The sequence below is a fragment of the Tupaia chinensis genome, unplaced genomic scaffold (genome assembly GCF_000334495.1).
Source record: "Tupaia chinensis unplaced genomic scaffold, TupChi_1.0 Scaffold000382_1, whole genome shotgun sequence".
Lineage (NCBI taxonomy): Eukaryota > Metazoa > Chordata > Mammalia > Scandentia > Tupaiidae > Tupaia > Tupaia belangeri.
Window position 1 is genome coordinate 697,515 of NW_006159884.1, and position 23,065 is coordinate 720,579.

Consider the following 23,065-nt stretch of genomic DNA (forward strand, 5'->3'; position numbering starts at 1 on the left):
TGGATATTTGGACATTTGATAGTATCCAGTACTTCTTGCATATTATTCTCAAATTTTGGATCCATTTTCTCAGTCTTCGTGGTGGATTTTTCTAGGCCAGCCATCTTCTCTTTTACATCTGAGATTCTATTTTCTGAATGATCTAGTCTGCTTTTAATACTTTCAAGAGAGATTTTTACTTCTTGTATTATAGACTTCATCTCTAGCAGTTCTGTTTGAGTCTTTTCTAAAGTGTGTAATTCCTCTTTTAGATCTTGTAAGAATTTCCTCATCTCCTGGAACTCATCAACTTCTTTCTCCTTTCTCTTTAGCATTTCATTGTCTCTCTTCTCTTCTATGTCTGTTAGCTTCGACATTATGAATGCTCTAAATTCCTTATCAGACATTTCCATGATTTTCACCAAACTGCTTGTGGATGAAGAAGAGTTACTCTTTTCCCTTGAAGGAGAGATATTTTCTCGTTTTCCCGTATTTCTCGTGATCCCATGGTGATTTCTTGTCATCTGATGGATGGTGTGTTTCTTTCAAATTCTTGAAGTTCAGCCACTAGCTCGTTTGTTGGAGGTGGAATTATCAGTAGAAAATCTTCATTCCCTGAAAAATCTAGTTCAGTGGAGCCATGTGGAACCTTCTTCTGAAGGCCTGGCTTCTTCTCTGTATTTTTGTTTTCTTGATGATATCATTTGCAGCATAAATTCGTAGTTTTGTTGTAGTTTATCTATTTTCTTTCATGATTTTTTCTCTTGGTTTATCTAATAAACCATCACCTAACCTAAAGTCTCAGAGATTTACTCCTATGCTTTCTTCTAAGAGTTTCATAGTTTTGATTCATAAATTTTCGTGTGTGATTTGTTTCAAGTTAATTTTTCCACGTGATGTGTCAAAGTCTAACTTCATTTTTATTGCATATGGGTATTCCATTGTCCAAATTCTGTTAGTTGAAAAGACTATTCTTTCTCCATTGTATTATCTTGGAATTCTTGTTGAAAATAAATTGACCATACATATATGGTCATTAATGTTTAGACCATAAATGTCTAAGTATAGTTACAGACTCTTAATTCTGTTGTGCTGATTTATATGTCTTATGTCCATTCTCCCTTTTTTAAATTTTATTTCATACATTCAATCACTATACATCACTTAACTTCTAAAGTGAAATGTCCATTCTCTTTTATAATGCACTTTTATAGGGGTTTATTTCACAATACTCCAAAACAGTGTCACGGTTCGTATTGACATGTGTTACCAATTCCAGTGGTCACTTTTCTGTCTTCTTCTATTACTTTTCGGCTAAATTTGACACAAGCTGACACAAGTAGAGAGTGTCTACTCTCAGTTTCTCTGGGTATTTTTCTGACTCTTCTTCTTCCTCATAGTCCACTTTCTTGACTTTGGTTTATTTAGTGTCCCTCAAGATAGCAAGTGCTCCTGAGGCTTGATCTTGGGAGCTCTGAACTTCCCTCCTTTCCTAAGTGATGTCATCCAGTCTCATGACTTTGTCATAATTCCATCTCTACCTGTTCATTATCTGTACTTAAATGGCCAATGAATTATTTGACATTATCATTTAAATGTCTCATATATATCTGAAAGCTACCAAATTTAAAACCAAAAGATTGACTCCCTACACCTTTAAAAAAGGGGGAGGGATTTTTTTAGTCTGATATTCCCAGTGGCAACAGATGACATGGTCATAACTCTACTAAAGAGAAAGAAGGAAGGAAAAAAAGAAAGGAAAGAATAGGGGAAATAAAAGAAAAAAAGAAAAAAAAGAAAGAGAAAAAAGGAAAGAAACACAAAGGAAAATGAAAACCTAAGAATCATCCTAAATTCCTTCTGTCACTTATCACACCAATTCATCAACACAACTTCTTGGTTCTGATTCTGTTTACCTAAAACTCCTGATTTTGCCATATGAATTATTTCTGCTTTGGACTAAGTAACCAAACTCTCTGGCCTGAATTATCATAATACCAACTCATTGCTTTCCTCTCTTGTACACCTTCCCCCATAAATCTATTCTTCACATGAAAACCAGAAAGATCTCTGAATAAGGGAAGTCAAAACATGTCACATCCCTGGTAAAACTCAAATGCCTTCACAATGCATGTCGTCTTTACTATGGTATGTTCATTTCAGCCTTCTAAGAAGCAGATTCCAAAAGGGAATATAAAAATCACAGATTTATTGGGGTAAATTTCTTGTGGTGTTTAAATAGGAGGAAGGAGTGGGTAGGGGAAAACTTTAGGTGGCAATGTGAGTCTCACATATTTAAAAGGAAAGGAAGGAGAATCAGATAGAAAGAGACTTAGAAGACATTACCACAGTTTTAAGAACGCTTTAACCAGGTTAATGGGGAAATCCTCAAATGAAAATTTTCCCGTTTTCCACATCCCACCAGAATGGACTCAAGTACCATCCCACTTGTTTACGTCACTGGCAGGGATGCATGGCTTCAGTGCAAACACTGTGTTGGAAACAGAAGGGCAGTAATGGAACTGGCAGTAAAGAAACCAAGTGTCCTGCAGCAAGGAAACACTTCCATGTAGTCGACTAAGCCTTGTAATCTGATTCCAGTCTCTTGGGTTTGAACTCATATACAATATCACCTTTCTCTTACTCCACTGACCTTGTTGTTTCCCCTGGTACAACTCAAGCTAATTCTGAGTTTAGTTATCTGCTCTTACTGTTCCTTTTCCTTATAAAACTGTCTCCAAAACTTAACAAAATTGTATTTTCCTATCATTCAGGTCAATAATTCATAGTGTATATTGCCTCATGGCAGACACTTTAGAGTCTATTTGAAGTCAGCCAGCCTTCCTTTAACCCTGATCCCAGTAACTAGCTCTCACATTCCTCAGTTTTATATCCTTCATGTCACTTACTATTGTCTGAAACAATCTTGCTCGTTTTGTTTACACACACCTTCTCCAAACACTCTATACACACATGTAGCCTAACACAGTAGAATGTACCTCATTTGAATAAAGATCTTGCTATCCTCTTTACTATGGTCTCCCTAGTTCCTAGGGCAGTAGCAAAGAGGTATTTTAAAAATTGGCATTGAATGACTGATTTGAATGAATAAATAAAAGGATGGATAAAAGTAGAGAATTAAACTGAGTATTTATCATATATATCATATTCCTAAGTTTTGTTAATGTTTGGAAATGCTAAAAGATGAAAAATGTTTAATTACATTCTGATGACTATTAAGAAATTCACAGGTTTTGTTCAAACTGTCTAAATATGGAAAACATTTGAGATGTTTTCAAGGAAATATAATTTGTTTTGAAATTGTCTTTCTTTTCTAATTTTATGCAAGATTTGCTTTTCATTTGACTAGGTGGCAAGCACGGTATGAGATTTGTAAAGCTTCTTAGATAAGCTTTGCTTTAGAATTGCAAAGTGTGCATGTTTTATTCATATCTAATGATCGGGTAGGGTGCAAATAACTGACATGAAACAACTATGCAGAGTTTCAACTTGTAGTTTCCGATCTCAAAGGATTAGTAATGGTGGTAAATAAAGGATAAGGGGGACATGAAGAAGTGAAAGTGCTGTAATAGATAAAGCTTAGAAGTCAATAAATCTAACATTTCTGACTAAATAGTCTTGATATGATATTAATCCTAATTTGCACAAATGAACCATCGTGTTTCAGTTGAATTCCACAATAAAGAATATCTCCTCGAAGTTAAATTTCCAAGTAGACTCTAAAACAATTTGCTAGAAATTGAACGAAGGATTAATGGCTCTCATATTTTATGCTGATGTATTCTCAAGTATTTTATTACTAGAATATGTCTTGTTTGTGAAATCAGTGCACACAGTGAACATCTCCATGGGACTCTGTGCTCTGTACCTAATCTCTGATGTATTTCTCTTAAGGATGAGGAAGATGGAGAGGATGCTCTTCCATACCGAAACAGTGACCCAGTGATGGGGACTCACACAGAGAAGGTCTCCCTCAAAGCCAGTGACTCAATGGATAGTCTTTACAGTGGTCAGAGCTCATCAAGTAAGGCTAATGAATAAAGGACAAGAGCCTATATCTGGGTTAAAATAATTATAAAAAGAACAATAAATTTACATTTTGGTACTCGTTCATCAAATCAGCAACAAAGTTCCAGCTACTTGACAAGAGAATGGTAAAAATGTGGGATCTATTCAGTCGATACAGAGATGTTATTGTTTAAAATAATACATTATATTGGGGCCAGCAGTTGCATAATGGCTATGTCTCTGGACTCCCATCTAGTTGAGCGCAGTTCAAGTTCCAGATCGAGTCTAAGACCTGGTCTTGGACTTAACCTTGGTGGCTTAAACTTAACACCAGGCACATGTGTGTGCGTGCCCAAGATCCCAAGAGGAGAATGCAGGAGAAGGGATTGTGGCATGGCCACCCCCCTGGGGGGTGATTTTCTGATTTCTGTCTCTCTGTCTCTCTGTCTTTCTTGCAAGCAAATGCACCCTATAGCAAAAAACTTTAAAAAAGAGATACATTATACTTTAGACAGAATTATGTATCATTTAAAAATGCCATAGTCAGTAGCACTATTAAGAATATGCCTTTAAAAAGTTGTGTGGGGTAATTAAATATGCATGTCTAAAATAAAAATGATTGCTAGACAAAACTAACATTATCTTGAGTCAAAATTTAAAAAATGACTATAAGTATTCAGATAAATGAAATCCTGTTTGCTTGCTCTCTTTAACTCTATCTTACTCCCCACCCTCTCATCTCTCTCTTTCTTTCTCTATTTTTCCTTACATTCTTTTTATTATTTCATAAGATTTTCTGAAAAGTGCAGGGCATTGGCATCAGTTCTGGCATTTACTTTTTAGGACACAAACGAATGAAGCAATATGCAGATACTAAATGGTAAGAATATCACCAATTTTAGTTGACATAAAGGAGTTAGTAAGTGAACAATGAGGACTTTCTAAAGAACACTGATATTTTTCTAAGAAGGAAATCACTCAGTATTTAGTCACATTTCCTACTACATTAGGGTGAAACTATTGATATGTATGGTAGGGTGCCTTCTAACTTTTTATATGTAGATTGTTACATACCTCCATAATCTTTTCAAGGCTTTTAATGTTTTTACAAAGTTTATTTTCCATTTCCTTTTAAATCAAATGCTTCTGTTATTGAGGATGGATTGCGAAGACCAGATGTTTCAAATATCCTGAATTTTATTCCTATTTTCCTATTGGCTGTAGGACAATTACTTTGGGAAAAAGCTAATGCAGGAACATTTGAACGATGTATGTTTGCATGTGTAAAAATTAGATTTCATTAGTATTCATTTCTGCTTGAAGTTTTAAAGTTCTAAATTGTACTGCTGAATGTGGGGAGAATTTTATTAACTACAAAAGTATCATGTGATGGCCAGGCCTAGGATGATGAAAGTGAGGTTATAATGGAAAGGTTGCCCATTCAACTGCTATACAATTTAATTTCTGTGTTTAGATGAAACCCCAGTTCATATACCATATACAGCATTTCGAATGTTCTTCACCTTATTTCCATAATGGATGGTAGTGAAACTCAGGCTTTTCTTCCTTTGAACAGAGAATGGAAAGGCCAGACTGAAGGAGGCAGTGACAGAGGTTGGAGGAAACCAAGAGCTACTTTGTCTGGAAATCCTTCTTGGCCCCAGGCATACAGTAGAATGAAATCTTTGTTTTCCCTAAAATTGAAGATCAGACAGGAAGTGGACCTGAAAACAAGGATTTAAAGCAAATTTAAAAGCCCAATTTAGTATGGCTTTGAACCACGTGGGCGTCCAGACATCCTGACACACTTCCTCCTTCCCTCATTCTCACACGATAAGCGAAAGTTCCACCTTACATGTACAGAAGTATTGCTCAAAATGGCTTCTGGAAGATAAGTCCTAGGGAGCCTTGAAATCTTGTACTTCGACCATGTGTGATCATTAGTCCACAAAGATCAAACTGCTTCTATCAGTTTCTGTCTTTGTTCACGTGTGTGAATTCAATTTTTCTTGCTCACTCCAGGGTTGAATTTACACCAGCCTCTTCTTTAGCAAGTGTCCACTGCTTAACCATTGTGCACTGCATCAGATCACAGACCCAGAGGGTGTCTGGGTGAGCCGTTGAGGGGAGAGTGGCAGGAAGAAGGTGGGAAATGCTCAGAGGACCGAGTCACTAATGGAGAGTGATGAGGAGAGAGAAACTGGACATTCCATGAAACCACCCTCAGGTGGCGTCCAGTGCCTCAGCGCTTTCCATGCTTACCTGTGTCCAGCTGATGGTTCACAACGTTAAAAGCCTTTGGTGAAAACTGTTCATCTCTGCTTTCATCAGGTGGAATAACAAGCTGTTCAGATGGTACGAATAACCGGGACAGCTTTCGGCTGGATGATGACAGCCCCTACTCGGGACCATTCTGTGGTCGGGCCAGAGTGCATACTGATTTTACACCAAGTCCCTATGACACTGACTCCCTCAAAATCAAGGTGAGTGAGTATCAGATATGTCTTCTAAAAGACTTGTCAAATGCGGATTTTGTGTTCTGTTTTGGGAAGTACAAGGCGCAGGAACTGGTGGTTTGAGTGTATGCCTTCCAACAGGAGAACTCGGGTCTGGTACTGTGGTAAGAATTTGAATGAAAGACCTGGGGGGTGGGTAGAAGGGCTCAGTCTGTGCAGGCGATTACTGTAAGTTACTATTATACAGATAGTACTAGTTCAAAGGCTATCAGAGGGAGGGGAATGGTCTACCTTTTTCAGAAAACCAAGTCTCACAGGTTGCTTGAGGTGTCCAGGTCTGCCTGATACTTGGTGTTGTAAAAATAATAGAGCCAATCAACATGGAGAGAAGATGGAAATATCAGACAGGAGCCCAGCAGAGCAAAGGTATCGGGAACCGACTTGGTGGACAACTCCAGCACTTTTTGGTTCTTATAAGTAACCAGAAAACTTTCTTCCAATGATATTCACTCCTGAATGCCCTCTTTTTTTTTTTTTTTTTTTAAATCAGTGACTTTTTAACACTTTTTTTTTAAAGATTTACTTTATTTAATTTAATTTATTCATTCATTTATTTTAATTTGACCACAGAGAGAGAGAGACAGACACACACACACACATACACACACACACACACAGAGAGAGAGAGAGAGAGAGAAAGTGAGAAAGCAAGCTACCAGGTCCAGGACTTGAACCATGGTCAGCCATGTAGGAGTGTCCAGCAACTTAACCACCATGCCACCTGCTGGTCCTGCCCTCTTCTTACTCTTATCCTCTATACTTGTTTTCTATTGTTATATAACAAATTATCCCAACCTTGTAGATTTCAAACAACATAAATTTATTATCTCACTGTTTCTGTAGTTTATAAGTCTGGGCATGGGCTGAAGTTCTCTGCTTAAGGTCTCATTGGGTTCAAATCAAAGTGTCAGCCAGGCGATGATCTCATCTGTGGCTTGGGGGTCCACTTTCAATCTAACTGGCTATTGGCAGAATTTACTTCCTGTGATTGTGGGAGTAAGCCCCTGCTTCATGCTGGCTACCAACTGGTGGCCATTCTCAGCCCCTAGATTCCTTCAGCAATGACCTTCACTCCTTTAAGGCCAGCTGAAGGAAAGCCCAGCTAGGTTTCACTGCCTTTCTAAAGCATTTGCTACCTGATTAGGTCAGACCCAACCAGATAATCTTATTATTGATTAATTCAAAATCAACCACTTTGAGGCATTAATTACATCTTCAAAGTCCATTCTATCTTGCAAGGTAGCATTTTATGAGTATGAAATTACCATTTTCATAATCTTGCTCACATTGGAAGGGAGCAAAAGTAGGAGAAAGTTTTGTGCTAAACTATCTGTAGATGTTAAATTGTTCTCCTTTCAGTATCATGAAGTGTTGCAGCTAAGGGAACATAAATTATGTATTTTTTATCCTGTGAACACCGAACCAATATTAACTAATAGTTATGAAATGATATGAAGTATTGATATTATTGTTTAACATTGAAGACACTCAGCTCTTCTCTTTATCCTCTCTATGCTAATCAAATCAGAGAAGGTCAGTCAGAGAATGAGAAAAACATGGTTCCCCCACAGTTCATTCCTTAGTCATTTGTATGAAATGATTTGAAGTCTAAGGTCAAGTCTTGGGGAAAAGATGCTTGTAGCCTACTAACCCCTGTGAGAGGAGGGCATTTTAAAGGAATAAAGATAAAGGGAACATATTTTAAGTCAGGATAGCTTTTTCAACTTCCCCACAGTACAAAGCCAGTGCGCCACCGCTTGCACTGCCTACGGTGATTCTTACGAAGTGCTTATAGGATGTAGAATCTTGTGGTACTACGGAGGATTGAAAGCCTATTGTTCCCATCATGGTTCTTATCCAAAATGATTCAGTGTTTGTTGACCTGTTGGCTTTCCTGGCATGTGTAGGTTTACAGACTTAAAGGTTACAAGTTTACATGTGTAAAGGATAAAAAAGAGGATGCAGCAAGGGGCCATCAAAACTAGAAACTTCCTAGAGCTTCTGGGGAGTTTCTTGGTCTTCTTAGCTGAGACCATTTAACTAGCTGGGATTTGATTCCCTTATATAGATATTTAAAGGCAGGAAGACCTAGGGTAACAGCTCATGGGCTGAACAAGATGATCACGGTTCAGAAAGACCAGATCTTTCAATCACACTGAATTCTGTCTTTACAAATAAGATGTGTGTTTTACATAGAAAAATATGCATGCACAGAGTAGAAGGGAAAAATATTTTTAGTAGCAGATCTAATGTTTTATTTGATGGTAGACTTTCAAAAATGACAAAAATACTGGAATCTGTGCCATTTTCTGAGGCATAAATTGATAAGTCTTTAAGGAATAATTATGACTCTTAAATGCACAGAAATTTATATTCTTTACTAAGAAATACCCCCCATGAGGTTTCCACTCTTGACAATAACTGGCAGCCTGTAACCAATTATGGTCTCAGATTTTAATAAAAATACATCTATAGATTATCCATTCCAATGTGCTCCATATCTACGTCAATCAAAATTTTGTTGTGGAGCTCAATCTAGATATCATGTTCTCTTAATATGAGGAATAATATTAGTACCTAAATAAGAAGTAAGGAGCATAATTTTTCCTAGCACACTGAAACTCTTGTTACATATTTATTTGCCAATTTCTATATAATTTTATGATGTTATATGGATGAGTTTATTTAGTTAATGGGTTTATTTCATACTATAGATTAATTTTCGAGGTGAACTAGAAGCAAGAAAGGAGCCACAGACATCTTTCTTCTTTCTTTTCCTCACTTGGAGGGGGATTCTCCAGGAATGATGACCTTAGGTTTGCTATATATAGATTGCTTTGATAATATGAAGAAAAACAGAATTTTTTTTTCAGCTCAGACAATTCGGACTTGAGTTATGATATTGCAGTTAGCATTCTATATACTCTTGTGAAGTCATTTAGCATCTCTATTTCTTTTTTGCAATACTTAAAACAATAATAATGATGCTATTCCTTTATATACCTCAGATGTATCTTGTGAGTAAAAAACAACTTAGTGTATGTGAAAGTATGTTGTAAATTGTACTTTGCTCTACAAATATAAGTTGATATGTTCACAAGAACATAAATGTGTCATCAAATGTATGTAGAAGATTTTCTTTAAGTATGTTGAAGCGTTCTTCATTAGTACTAATAAGTAACTTCCTTCAGCTTTGGAGAGAAGTGAACTCTTAGACTCAATTCTGTTACTGCCGAAACTCTTTAGCATAATGTCCTCATTTTTCTAGTTTTCTATGATTCCATTTTTTTCTATACATTTTCATAGCAGCATAGTTCTCTGAAATCTGACTTGTACATCATTTTTTCCTTTAGAAAGGAGACATCATAGACATTATCAGCAAAACGCCAATGGGGATGTGGACAGGAGTGTTGAATAATAAGGTGGGAAACTTCAAATTCATTTATGTGGATGTTATCTCAGAAGAGGAAGCAGCCCCCAAGAAAGTAAAGGCATGCCGAAGGAGCAGAGGCGAAAAACCCAAGACTCTGCAGGAGTTCTTAGAGATGATTCACCTTCAGGTTAGTTTGGTTTGAGTGCGATATGGATGGAATAATAACGGAGAGTTGTCAGTGTTTGTGCAGTGTTGTTTACAAATGTAAGACTTCCCCCCATGAAAATCTGCTTTCCTACAACAGCTCTCACTTCTCCTTTACTACTTTTACTATGCAGGGACGGGTCTTGATACTACATCCCTTACTAAACTCTCATGGTACTTAGCAGTGACAGTAGAGATTAATGCTAAAAGTGTGCAGAGAAAAATGAAAAAGGCCTAGAAGAATACAAGACCCAGAGGTGACCATCCAAATGAGAGTGATAAAGAGAATGTAAATAGTAAAGTAAAAGCCCAGAGAAGGGAAAGGAAAAATGAAAATTGTGCTTTCTATAGGGCAGAGATCAAAATCAACTTGAGAGAAGATAACTAAATATAATCAGTTTAAAAGTAATTTGTTAGCAAACAGTGACCATTTAGCTCCATAATGACTGTGTTAAGGAAACTGTGTTGTCTATATTTATAATCCAATTATTTTCTTGTCATGTTAGCAAATTTTTCTATGAGATACCTACCTCATTATATGGTATGTATATACGGTGTACCTAGTCACACTCAATTTATGGCTTTCCCATTCAGTTCTAAAATTAACTCGGAGGTACTTCGATAGTTTCTTAAATTCATCAAAGCAATAGACTATTAACTTTCCTTTATTATTTTAGCCTGAATTATCTAGTTTTGTTCTGTGTATAGATTCACTATCAAAGCCTTTTTATATTATTCTGTGTGCACTTCTAATGAGAAACTCCCTGAAGGAAGTACAGGTCTTAATCTTGCCTTTGCTCCTTGTTCTGTGACCTGTGAGAAAACCCAGGTCCAAAAAAGGGAAATAACTTCCCCGTGAAACCACAGTTAGATGGTTATGTCACAATGGGAATTTTGTTCTCTGTTTCAATTCAGTGCTCTTTTAAAGTACTGTTTTTCAAAAGAATTGTCACTCTTCTTTCCTGTTTTTTTTCTTTTTTTTTATTTTTGTAAAAGACTAGTAATAAGTTCTTCCAAATTGCTTAAAGCTTTTAGATTTCCTCTTATTCCTTTTTTATAACTAACTGAGGATATAAACATTATTATTAAAAATAGAAGGAATTTTTGGGGAAGTTGGAAAAGTGTTCAACTTTTCTTTCTGTTAGAGGTTACATAGATAGTAGGTAGACTATGAAATTAGAAGCCTATGAATTTTAAACTAAGATGTATTGATGCAAATGATGACAAAAATAATAGGAGCTGAAAAAAAGAAAACAATATTTTTCCCAACTAGAGTGCCTTTGTGCTTAATAAAAGCTTTTAATTAAATAGAAAGTCTGAGATTCCTTAGGTTTATGTAAAGTCTTTCAACCAAAATGGTAAATTCACTTTAATATAGAATTGTGTCTGTTTCAAATTAGTTTGCAATCTACCCTGAGGAGTTAAGGAGAATGATGGTTTTGCAGTCAAGCAAATAAGAAACATATAGGTTCAGAAATATCACTATAATACCCTTTTACTGATTGACTTAAGAAAACAGTTCTGTCAATTTAGCTAGTTCAGAAGTGAAAAATGCCAAATGGGAGAAATGACTCAGCTATTTAATTGATCTATGATTTAGCATTGTATAGTTTAAGGTAATTATTTCATCTTTATATTTGTGTTTACAGAAGGTGAGATTTATACAATGTAAGTTTTAAGTCCCCTAGAGTTCCCCTGTGAGAAACTAGTACAAATAAAATAAAGTTAAGCAAGAGTTCTACTGGCACCTGTAATTTCCATATGCAATCCTATACTTTTTTTAAATTTAAAGAGAACTAAAAATAAAATATTTGGATCTGACTATATTATACTATACATATTTTTCTTCCCCATAGGAATACACCTCAACACTTTTGCTCAATGGTTATGAGACTCTAGAAGATTTAAAGGATATAAAAGAGAGTCATCTCATTGAATTAAACATTGAAAACTCAGAAGACAGAATGAGGTTACTATCAGCTGCTGAAAACCTCCTCGATGAAGAAAGTAAGTGTACACACCTCCTCTTCTCCCTGGCTTATAATCACAGTTTAACGTAAATAGTAAGACCATTAAAAGAAAAGCTCACTTTTATTTACTGAGAATCATATATATATATATATTTTTTTTTTTTTCTGATGAAATGAGAATATTTGTCCAAGTTTGGAAACAAGTCTGGTCAAGTCTGCAATTAGGAGAGTAACTATTTCTTATTGAACCCTTAGGAAATAAAAGGACTATCTATTCTGGGTACCTTATTTCAATTCTGCAGAGCTGTTAATTTGCACGCAAGTATATGCATGCATTACCAAAGACTGAGGGAGTTAGAGACAAATATTTAGTGACAGCATGAGCCATTAGTGAGTAATGTCACACATGGCTTCTGTAGAACAACACAGAGCATGGCTCGAAGCTAATGAGCCTTCGCAGCACACAGGAAAATTCATTTCATTACCATATAGTCACATCTTGTACGTGTTTATAGTACCCTTTCAAAATCCTATAATAGCTTGCAAAAATATTCAGCTCCCACTTTTATTATCTGAGTTGGTTCTCCTTATTTGTAAGTATAAACTGAAGATGGAATAACACATGCAGATTCACTTGTGGCAGAATACTGGCAATGCTGTTCAGGTTTGTGAAGATAGAATAGCTTTTATTTTATAAGTATCCAACCAGAACACTCTTCCTACTAAATCTGGTCAGGCACTCAGCTCAGGGATTTTGTAAGAAAGAAAGAGAGGGGTAGGTGTCTGTCTAATTTTAAAAATGAAAAAGAACTTAAATCATTCAATCTAGCCTTCTCTTTCAGAAATTATATCAATAGTAATTCTTAACTACTTTTTTTGAACATGTGTTGAATGAAACTGTGGGCCAAGGTCTTTACATGTACTCTTTTTTAGGGTTCCCTGCAGCTCTCTAAGATAGTTCCACCTCCATTTTTATGATCAGAAATGGAGATGATAAGTAACTTGTCTAAGCTTATAGACTTAGCAAAATTATAGAGTTAGATTCCAATGGGGTGGAGTGTTTATAAAGTTATGCTGTACTTTCTGAAACAATGTAACAGCCCAGATGGAAAGCAAGAAGGAAAACTGTTTTTAGGATCCAGACTTCCTGACTGTCCCTTTTAGGCTATCCGAAAAGATCTCTCCTAAGTCCCACAAAACTGGGGCATAGCACATGTTTACTGTACACTGGCATTTTATCTAGTAGGAATTAATTTACTTTTTTAGAAGCTGTTACTTACTTTATTCTTACTTGCTGTCTTGTTTGCATAGATCTTCATCCTTTTCTGAGAGCTTTCACATGTATGACTAATTTCACACCAGAAGAAGTGATTTCATCATTACGGCTGGCATTTTTATGTTTTCTTTAAAATTATGGGGGCTGGGAGATGAAAATGAGAGGGGGATGGAATTGCAGAGGCACAGAAAGACCAAACTTAAGAAATTAGGCAATTTACTCATCAGTATAAGCCAGAGCAAAATCACCAGTGTAAACCAAGTTGCAACATCTTCCCGGTTAAACAATGCAGTTTCTTTCACATCTTGCAAGATATGCCTGCCCACTAAGATGTGTTTGTTAAGAGATATCTGTAGATTTCTTCATATTTTACAGAGACATTTTTGATATGGGGCATGTATGCTCACCATAGAGACAGAGAGAATGAAAGTGAGAAATCACCCTCCAGGGGGATGGCCATGCCACAATCCCTTCTCTGCCATTCTCCTCTCAGGATTTTGGGCACACATGCACATGCACACAGCATGAGTTTCAAACTGCTGAGTCCGGGACTTGAACTGTGGGCAATGGCAATGGGAGCCCAGCCATGTAACCGTTATACCATATGCCGGTCCCTAGATCTGTAGATTGCTTATATTGATAAAGTTCAGGGTCATTGCCAGTACTCTTCAAAATCGTTTGACCATGAAGTACAGGCAACGAGAAGAGCAAGTAGTTTTTGAACACCTCACAAATAATTGCTTTTCTTCTACATTGTCATACATGTAAATATTTTGTCTTATTCACAGCTGAGGAAATAATTCAGTTTAAAGAGCTAGATAAGTAAGTAGCAGAGGTAGGGGTTTACTCAGAGGAGGTCTGCTATGAAACATGGAAATTCTACCTTCTGCCTGTACAAACTGGTAAATACGAGAACAATGAATATTTGAACATTGAAGTTCTCTACTACTTCACCAATTTTCTCCAAAATAAAAGGTTTTAGTTTTCCATCACAGAAAGTAGAAGTTAATATTTAAGTGAGGACAAAAGCCTGGCAGCCCCACGGCTCTCTGAAAAGTGGCAGGCTGCTGTGAACAGCTTTCGTGAAGAGAAGGGGCAGGAAAGCCTCAGCAAATAGCACTTCTGGTTCAGGGCCACAGACTTAGGTCCACATCATTTTTAAAATTCCACCTTTTTCACTTTTCTGTTTCTTTCTATGTTAATGCAAGGATAATGATTTGTAGATAATACAGTATGAGATCTGGGTATTGGTACTGGTAATTTTAAAAATCACATAACCTAAATTCTTCTTTTGCATCATGGGAAAAATAAAACCCAAATTAGCCAAGAGGCTTTCTCCAGCCCAAATATCTAAAACTCTATCCCTTGAATCTATTAGGTATATGTTCTACTAAATTCTGGTCTCTGAAGACAAAACATAAAGCATGAAGCAGTTTTCAGTGTTAGGTATTACGAAAAAAAAAAAAAGTACTAGAAATCATTCTGAAGTCTAAAACTTCAGGAAATGGTACTTGAAGGTCACCAGAAGTTGATCACTTAATAATATCTGGTAATGTGCAGACATACACACACAGGGCCAAATTCTGGGGGATGAAAAATGGAAAAAATGCAGATTCAACCAGTATTTCTTGTCAACACACAACCCTGAAATTTTTCTTATTTTAATCTTAAGGTCTAAAGTAGTATTAGAATATACATGTCAAAAAGATGCATATTGCGTGTTAGGCTATTCTGACTGAAAGCTATTTATCTTATATGAAACTGCTTTGCTCAAGAAATAAAGAAGAATGACTTCCATTTGTTGATAAGATGGTGAGTTCTGATGATTTGGTACCATGCTGCTGCATGCTTATTTTTATCTATTTTCTACTCTGTGAATCATATCTTCTGCAACCATGCTAAAGATTAAATGCACAACCTTCATGTACCTTGAATGATAAAGACCTTGAATATATGGTTATATGAAACTGAGACATTATTAAAAACAAATTCATGTCACAGTCATAGGTTAAAAACAGCTTTTTTTTTTTTGATGAATGGAGTATGTAAATTGGCCAGGATTTTTTGTATGTATTTTCTTTTGGTCATTGAATAATGTCAATTTGGAGAATTCAGTAAATTTCTATTTTGGATTTCATTGCCAGTTAGGTTAGGAGCTTGAAGATTTTTGCTTTCCTAATTGGTCAGTATAGAAGTTAAACCAACTGGGCATGTGGTTTGATAAGCATTAAAGCTTTAAGATAAAGCAGAAAAGACCACAGATCCCATGTGAGCCTTATAATACATCTAGAGGGACCAAAGGATGAAAAACAGGACAGAGAAAAAAAAAATTTTTAAACAACAGGAATCTAAAATTTAGATGAGCGATTTTCCTTTTCTCTTAGCCCAAGATAGAATTGTACACACTTTGACCTTGTAAAAGTAAACCGGATTAAACTTTTTAGGTCACTACTTGGCAGGAGGTAAAGATGCTTCTCCAACAAGCTGATAGAAGGGCTGGCAACTGATGTCAGAGCTGATCTCAGGATTATTTCTAGAGGAGGATAATGACACTGGGGTTCCGAAGACCAGCAGAGGTTTTCGGAAAATGTTCTCATGTTGCATTGGAACAGAGCAGAATTAGGTCATTGACTCCCTCACGCGGGAATCTAGATGAGGTTAAAGGGAGAAGAAAAATAGTTGAGACTCAACTGGTAAGAGCAAAAGAGTAGAACCTGTTTATTTTGTGAACATTAAGATTTCTCTGTTTATCATTCCAAATTTAAAAATGCCTTTTACTTCAGGTGTTAATACTTCCAGGAGGCAAAAGAGAGATTAAGTGGGTGTGTGTTTCTGTGTATGGAGCACCCTACACCCGTGTGTATGGCGCACCTTACACCTACGTCCGTGTGTATGGAGCGCCCTACACCTACGTCCGTGTGTATGGAGCGCCCTACACCTACGTCCGTGTGTATGGAGCGCCCTACACCTACGTCCGTGTGTATGGAGCGCCCTACACCTACGTCCGTGTGTATGGAGCGCCCTACACCTACGTCCGTGTGTATGGAGCGCCCTACACCTACGTCCGTGTGTATGGAGCGCCCTACACCTACGTCCGTGTGTATGGAGCGCCCTACACCTACGTCCGTGTGTATGGAGCGCCCTACACCTACGTCCGTGTGTATGGAGCGCCCTACACCTACGTCCGTGTGTATGGAGCACCCTACACCTATGTCCGTGTGTATGGAGCGCCCTAGGCCTGTGTATATTGGAGCGTCCTACGCCTGTGTGTTGGAGCGCCCCACGTCCGTGTGTATGGAGCACCATACATACAAATTTTAAGGTCCCTTGCCTTACTCAAAAATGCCTCTTTAAAATAAGATAGTTAACTACCTTTTTGTAAATACTTTCTCTTTATTCTGCACTTTCCCCTCTTTTCTCCATAGTTAGATGTACTTTGATGTGTCTTAAAAACGTGTCTGTGAGAATGTGTACTATAGTCCTTGGGGAAAATGAGTGATAGAAGTATTTTGATTTCCGTGCAGGGATAATTACACTTTAAACTGAAGGAAGAAGAAGGAAAAAAAAAAAAAGAAAACTACAGAATCTGTATACTGTGCTTAGGTACCTGCAAACTTGAGTGGCAGTGCCAGATGAGGAGGCAGGGGAAAGGGTGGGCTGAGTGCCAAGCCACTGGCACCAGCTCTGGTCACAGCAGCCCCTCATTGCTCCAGCGGCCCCAGTTGTACCATCTCAACTGCCTGCCTACTTAAATCGACGCAGGGCAAATGGCAGAGCTGGGCCGGAAGCCTGGCTCATGAGCTGCCAGAGGAAAGCTTGTAGTGCCAAGCAGCAGTCCAGCAGTTAGCCTGACAGCGTGCCGGGGCAGCTGAGTACCCGGGATTCCCAACCCACTTGCCATATTATTTGAACTTAGGTTCAAGAAACGCACACCTTTTAAGAAAAGATATGCTAATCGTCTACGCACACAAAGTAGAGAAGACATGCAGGCTTTTTACTTGTATGTATTTATGAATATGTATTTAATATCTATTTCTAGACATGGCTGTTTGGCTTTATGCCTTTTAATTTCTTCATATTTATTTTTGGTTTTGCTCCCTAGGATTTCATATATAACAGATGCCATATTATATATCATACAAAAAAATAAAATAAAACAGAAACACTTTTACCCTTTTGCCAGAAAGCAGTTCCTAAAAGGGTTCATAGATTATTCACCTCAGTCACCTAAGGAACTTCGTAATGCCAGTACATAGGGAACACTGGCTCTGCTATTGCACTGTGACAGTGTTCTGTGACTATTCTGCCCAATAAGACCAAATCTGCTGTCACTCTGCATTTTTCCAAAGCCACTAGTCCTATGCTTTGCATCAAGTTCATCATTAACAAATGCTTTATAGAATAAATGTTGAGTGAGGAAGAGATTCACAAATATTAAGCAAGACTTTTTTCCTGATTATAATAATGAAAGCCATATGCAATCCCACCTCAACACACAAGTTCTTGTAACACATGGGTGGATATTGCTATCTGTTGTCAAGATTTATTTTACATAAATGCTAATTGTGCTTGCGAATGTGTTCACAAGTATAAACAAGTATTTTCTTTGCGGCAATGCTATATAACTATCCAAGTTTAAAATATGTCAACTTTTGTGTCTAGATATTCCAGTTTTAGGAATTTGTTCTACATATAAACTCATAAAAACACTAGTAGTTTCAGTTAAAAAGTGAAAATACTATTTAGTAATAATTTGTTAAACGAATTCAGATATACCCCAAAAACGAATTGGTTTGAAGGTGAGAAGAGAATAAGAGTGGTTTAAGTGACTCAGAGGTGCTGAAACATGAAGATGAGTTTTGGAGACATCGTAAAATGTATATCTCTATTTTCTTTTTGAGATGGTACTGGGCCAAAGAAAGAGGATAATTTATAGAGTCAAAGGTACATCCATTTGAATCTCAGTGAAAGTCCTTTTTAAAAATCTTTAGTTCCTATTCCGTTTAATTCATCTAAACATCATTTTGTATATTTAAGAAATTGGTTATCAAACACTCTCTTTGGCCAGGCACTTTCCTGTGAATTAATTTATATGACTCGATCCAAAAAAACAAAGACTTTGGACCTAAGGCAGGTGAACAATAAAGTCGAAATCTGAGGTTTGGATAAAGAAACCTGGGAAAGTCAAGCAAAAATTCGTTTTCATTTTTATTGAAGCCTTAATTTTAATAGCATGTGAATATGGGGAAGATTTTTCTCTTTAAAATATACCTTTTTCCCAGAATAAGATCTAGTTTTATTTTCTTAAAACTTTCTTCACTTTTAGTATAGTTGAGATTGCCTATGCTTAATTAATTAAAAGTCACATCTCCAGTATATTTATTTCATGAATAATTATATTAGCTGTCTTCTATTTTAATCGCCATGCCACATTTTTCAACATTGATGACTATTGTAAAATGTTGACCCATGGGTTTTATTCAATTCTATGCCAATTTTGGTAAGAAATAAAATATTTTAACATTCAAATTAGTCCTTCATGGTAAAATTTTTTCTAAATAATTTTTTAATACAATTATTTTATTTTTATTACAGAGTACAAAGTGTACTGCTTTCTGGAGTTTCTATTATGTCTTCTGTTAGCTGACTGCAATAAGAGTCCCTTTATCAAGATATTTAATCATTCTTCAGGGACCAGCAAAAGGCATAGTAGTTAAGGCACTGAACTCCCACGTGGCCTACTGCAGTTTGAGTACCAGACCTGATGGCTTGAAACTCATGTAGAGCACATGTGTGTGTGTGTCCAAAATCCCAAAAGGAAATTAGAAGAGAAAGGATTGTGGCACCACTGTCCCCCTGAGACGTGATTTCTTGTTTTCCGTCTCTCTGTCTCTCTAGTGAGCACACACATCGTATAGAAAAAAAAAACTCTCAAAAAAATCATAATAATAATTCTTCAATATTTTCAGATTTGAAACTGTATAGCTTTATGATATCTAAAAGCCATGCAGGGGGTCATTAAAAATATGATGCCATTTTTCTATTTTTAAAAATATAAAATGTGGGGAACCAGCAGTTAGCGTAATGGCTATGTTGCTGGACTTCCACGTAGCCGACGGCGGGTCGCGTCCCGGACCCGGTGGCTTAAAACTCACGCTGGGCCCGTGTGCATGCATGCCCAAGATCCCAAGAGGAGAATGGAGGAGAAGGGATTGCGACGTGACCATCCCCCCGAGGCGTGATTTCTCGATTTCTGTTTCTCTGTTTCTCTCTGTCTGTCTGGCAAGCGCATGCACCTTATAGTGGAAACCTGTCAAAAAAATATATATAAAATGTAAGATATTATAGGTGATCTGAGATATATAGAGACACACTAAAATTGAATACTTTCATTTGAGAATTGCATATGAAGGCGAAAACATATACATGCATATATGTTTTTATATTATTTAAATAATCAAATACATGAATCATATGTACTTTAAAATTTTTAATAATTAGTCAGAAACATTTGGTATGAAAGATTCACTTGGATATCTTATGTGAAGTCTGTAATGTTGGAGGCAAACTGTTTCTTATTCCAATGTGTTACTTGCCTGGTTAACTCAGATGATTAGACCATGGGACGAAACTGATGAAGGTTATGGTTTCAATTTCTGGGTAGGCCAGCTAGCTTTACTCTGTTTCATGGTTACCTGAAGGGAATAAATGACTTAGAAAGAAAATGTGGATGAATTAGTGTGAATTCATCTTCTCTGCAATAAAAACCAGTCCTAGCAGAAGACCTAGTAGGACACCAATCTCTGTCATTCATGTCACAATGAAAAGAAACAAGAAGAGAAAAATCATAACTCTCCAAATACAAAAACCAAATGCTGTCTATCTCTCATCTTCATAATATAACATAATGACCTTCCTTTTCTTTGTATAGTTACCTGTAAGGGGTTTCAACTGATCACCCACCTGAAATTACTGTGAGCCTGGTGGAAAGCATTTGAGGAGACCTAGTCATGTTTTCACTTCACTAGGAAATCATTTAGCCAATTACTACAGTTCTGTAAATCACTGAGCTGCATAACTTTCATACTGAGAAACTATTTTCTTTATCCATAAACATTTCGGATCAAAGGTTTTTTATAATAAATAACCTGTATTTAAAACAAGCCAATTACTACAATTTAGAGAATGTAAAATAGCATTTCTAGGGTGGAAAGAAAAACAGATATAGGTTTATTACTAATATTAAACAATGATATAGTCTTTGTTAAAGTTAGTTTTTGTTTTTTTTTTGTTTTTTTGCAATAGGGCACATGCGCTCAGCAGACAGACAGAGTGAGACAGAGAGACAGAAAGCGAGAAAACATCCCCCAGGGGGAATGGCTACGCTGCAATCCCTTGTCCTCCATTCTCCTCTCGAGATCTTGGGCACGCACACACACACACGCCGGGCGTGAGTTTAAGCCACCAGGCCCAGGCCTCTAATCACGGTCAACTACGTGGGAGTCCAGCGACATAGCCATTATGCTAACTGCTGGTCCCAGTAAAGTTAGTTTTTTTCATTTATTACCTGTTTACTTTGTTACCATTTGAGGCAAATATATAGAGGACTTTGGAAGATGAAATAAAAAGCGAAGTGCTTATTTTTTGAAAGAAAAACGGCAAATTTTGGAAATTAGAGTTCTTTAAACCCAAGTTTTCAATCTTGAAAAGAGACTCACAATTGATAATCAACCTAAATAGAATGGTCATGAGAGCAGTTTTTATTATGCCAAGTCTTATTTAGGATATCAATATGAAGGAAACTAGCTCAGTTCTTTCCATTTCGTGTTGAGATGACAGACCCAAACATGATCTGAGGAGATGTGGAAATGTGTCCTTTCCCCACAACCGTTTTGACTAAGAGGGTCATAATCCAAATATGGCGATCATAAATAATATGCTAGAATGCATACAAAAGGACTAATTCCTCTGACTTTTCCCAGAAACATGGGAAATGGGACACAGAGTTGGCTCATTTCATTTCAGTGGCAATAAATACAAAAGTAAAGTCAAGAAGCAAAGCAATTCCTCAAAGAATGAGATCCCACTTCTGTGTTGCCTTTTCATAAAGGAAGGACTTAGAAGCAAATACACCATTATTTTTTTTTCGTTTTTTTTTTTTTTCATAGGGCACGTGCACTCGCCAGACAGAGAGAGACAGAGAGACAGAAAGCAAGAAATCATCCCCCAGGGGGGATGGCCACACCACAATCCCTTCTCCTCCATTCTCCTCTCGGGATCTTGGGCATGCACGCACATGCACCCGGCATGAGTTTTAAGCCACCGGGTCTGGGATGTGAACCGCGGTTGACTACATGGGAGTCCAGCGACATAGCCATTATGCTAACTGCTGATCCCAAGGAAGGAATTAGAAGCAAATGCATTACTAGTATTTGTAAAGACTAGTAACTAGGAAGTAAGTGCTCCAAAACTTAAAGATTATTATGACCTATAAAAGTAAAATGCGTCATGGTAGTTCAAAATTTAAAATATCAGTCACAATAGGAACATATTAAAATGAAGGCCAAAATTAATACCCCAACAAGTAATGACATCACTAGACTTACTGTGATCTTTGAATCTATAGTTAAATAAACATGCAGGATGTGTGGAGAAGATTCTTCTGAATAGCATACATATGGTTTCCCTATTGCAAATAAAAGCCTTGAGGAAAGGTTAAAATAACTATTATGATTGATTTTGAAGATGAGTAGAGTAAGAAGCAATTTATAGCACCTTTTTTCAACCTTTATCAACCAATGTTCATCATCAAAACCACAGAATACAGAAAATGTTTTAAGTGATCATTTTCTCAGTTCTCCCATGAAGAGTACATAACTAATAGTATTTTAGATACATTAAAAAGAAGTTAATTCATTAAATGTAAGCATGCCACAGTGTTCTGGGGCCCAATTTTCACTTTTGACAGAGGTTGATGACAACTGATTATACAGTGCATCATAAACTCATGCTGGCAAGATATGTGGAACCTAGGAAATGCACCTAAAAGCAGATGGATAGGGCCTGCAGGTAGTATGGTCATTAAGAGCTAAACTCTCACATGGCAAACTGTGGTTCAAGTCCCAGATCTGGTGGCCTGCATTCTCACTTTTTCTCTCTCTCTGGTGCCCTGTTGCAAAATAAATTAATAATAATAAATAATTAGAAAGGATGTTCTATTTAAAAAAGCAGGTGTATAAATAAGATAACAGATTATTTCCTAAAGACAAATTAATTAACACTAAAACAATCTACTGAAGAAAGTTATACAATTTTCTTCTTCCAAGGATTTGAAGTTTGAATTTACTGTCTTCTCACCGGAAGGAATGGAGGACATAGCCTTAGAAGGCAGGGTTCTTCTCTCTCCATTAATGTGTGTGTTTGGTTCTGATGTGGGGCTATTCAAATATCTAAAGTGGTAAATCTCCACTAGTACAGCTAGACTGAAACCATTTCTTTTCTTTTCTTATTTCTTTTCTTTTCTTTTTTCTTAAATCACCCGGTACCTTTGTTAATCGGGCTGGTGCGATCCCCATGAAAGACAGAGAGAGATAGAGAGACAGCGAAAAATCACCCACTAGGAGGTATGGCTACGCCATAATCCCTTCGCCTCTATCCTCCTTTCAGGATTTTGGCACTTACACACACGCGCCCAGTGTGAGTTTAAGCCACCAAGTCT

At 36.8% G+C, this 23,065-nt stretch overlaps 1 protein-coding gene across 1 annotated transcript in view; it reads left to right on the forward strand.

Moving 5' to 3' along the window:
• SAMSN1 (SAM domain, SH3 domain and nuclear localization signals 1) overlaps positions 1-23,065 on the forward strand; it is a 59,087-nt gene that overhangs the window by 34,397 nt on the left and 1,625 nt on the right. The window contains exons 4-7 of the mRNA XM_006153587.3: positions 3,895-4,024; positions 6,340-6,491; positions 9,878-10,084; positions 11,958-12,108. Coding sequence (XP_006153649.2) covers positions 3,895-4,024; positions 6,340-6,491; positions 9,878-10,084; positions 11,958-12,108 — 640 coding nt within the window. The remainder of the gene's footprint in view (positions 1-3,894; positions 4,025-6,339; positions 6,492-9,877; positions 10,085-11,957; positions 12,109-23,065) is intronic.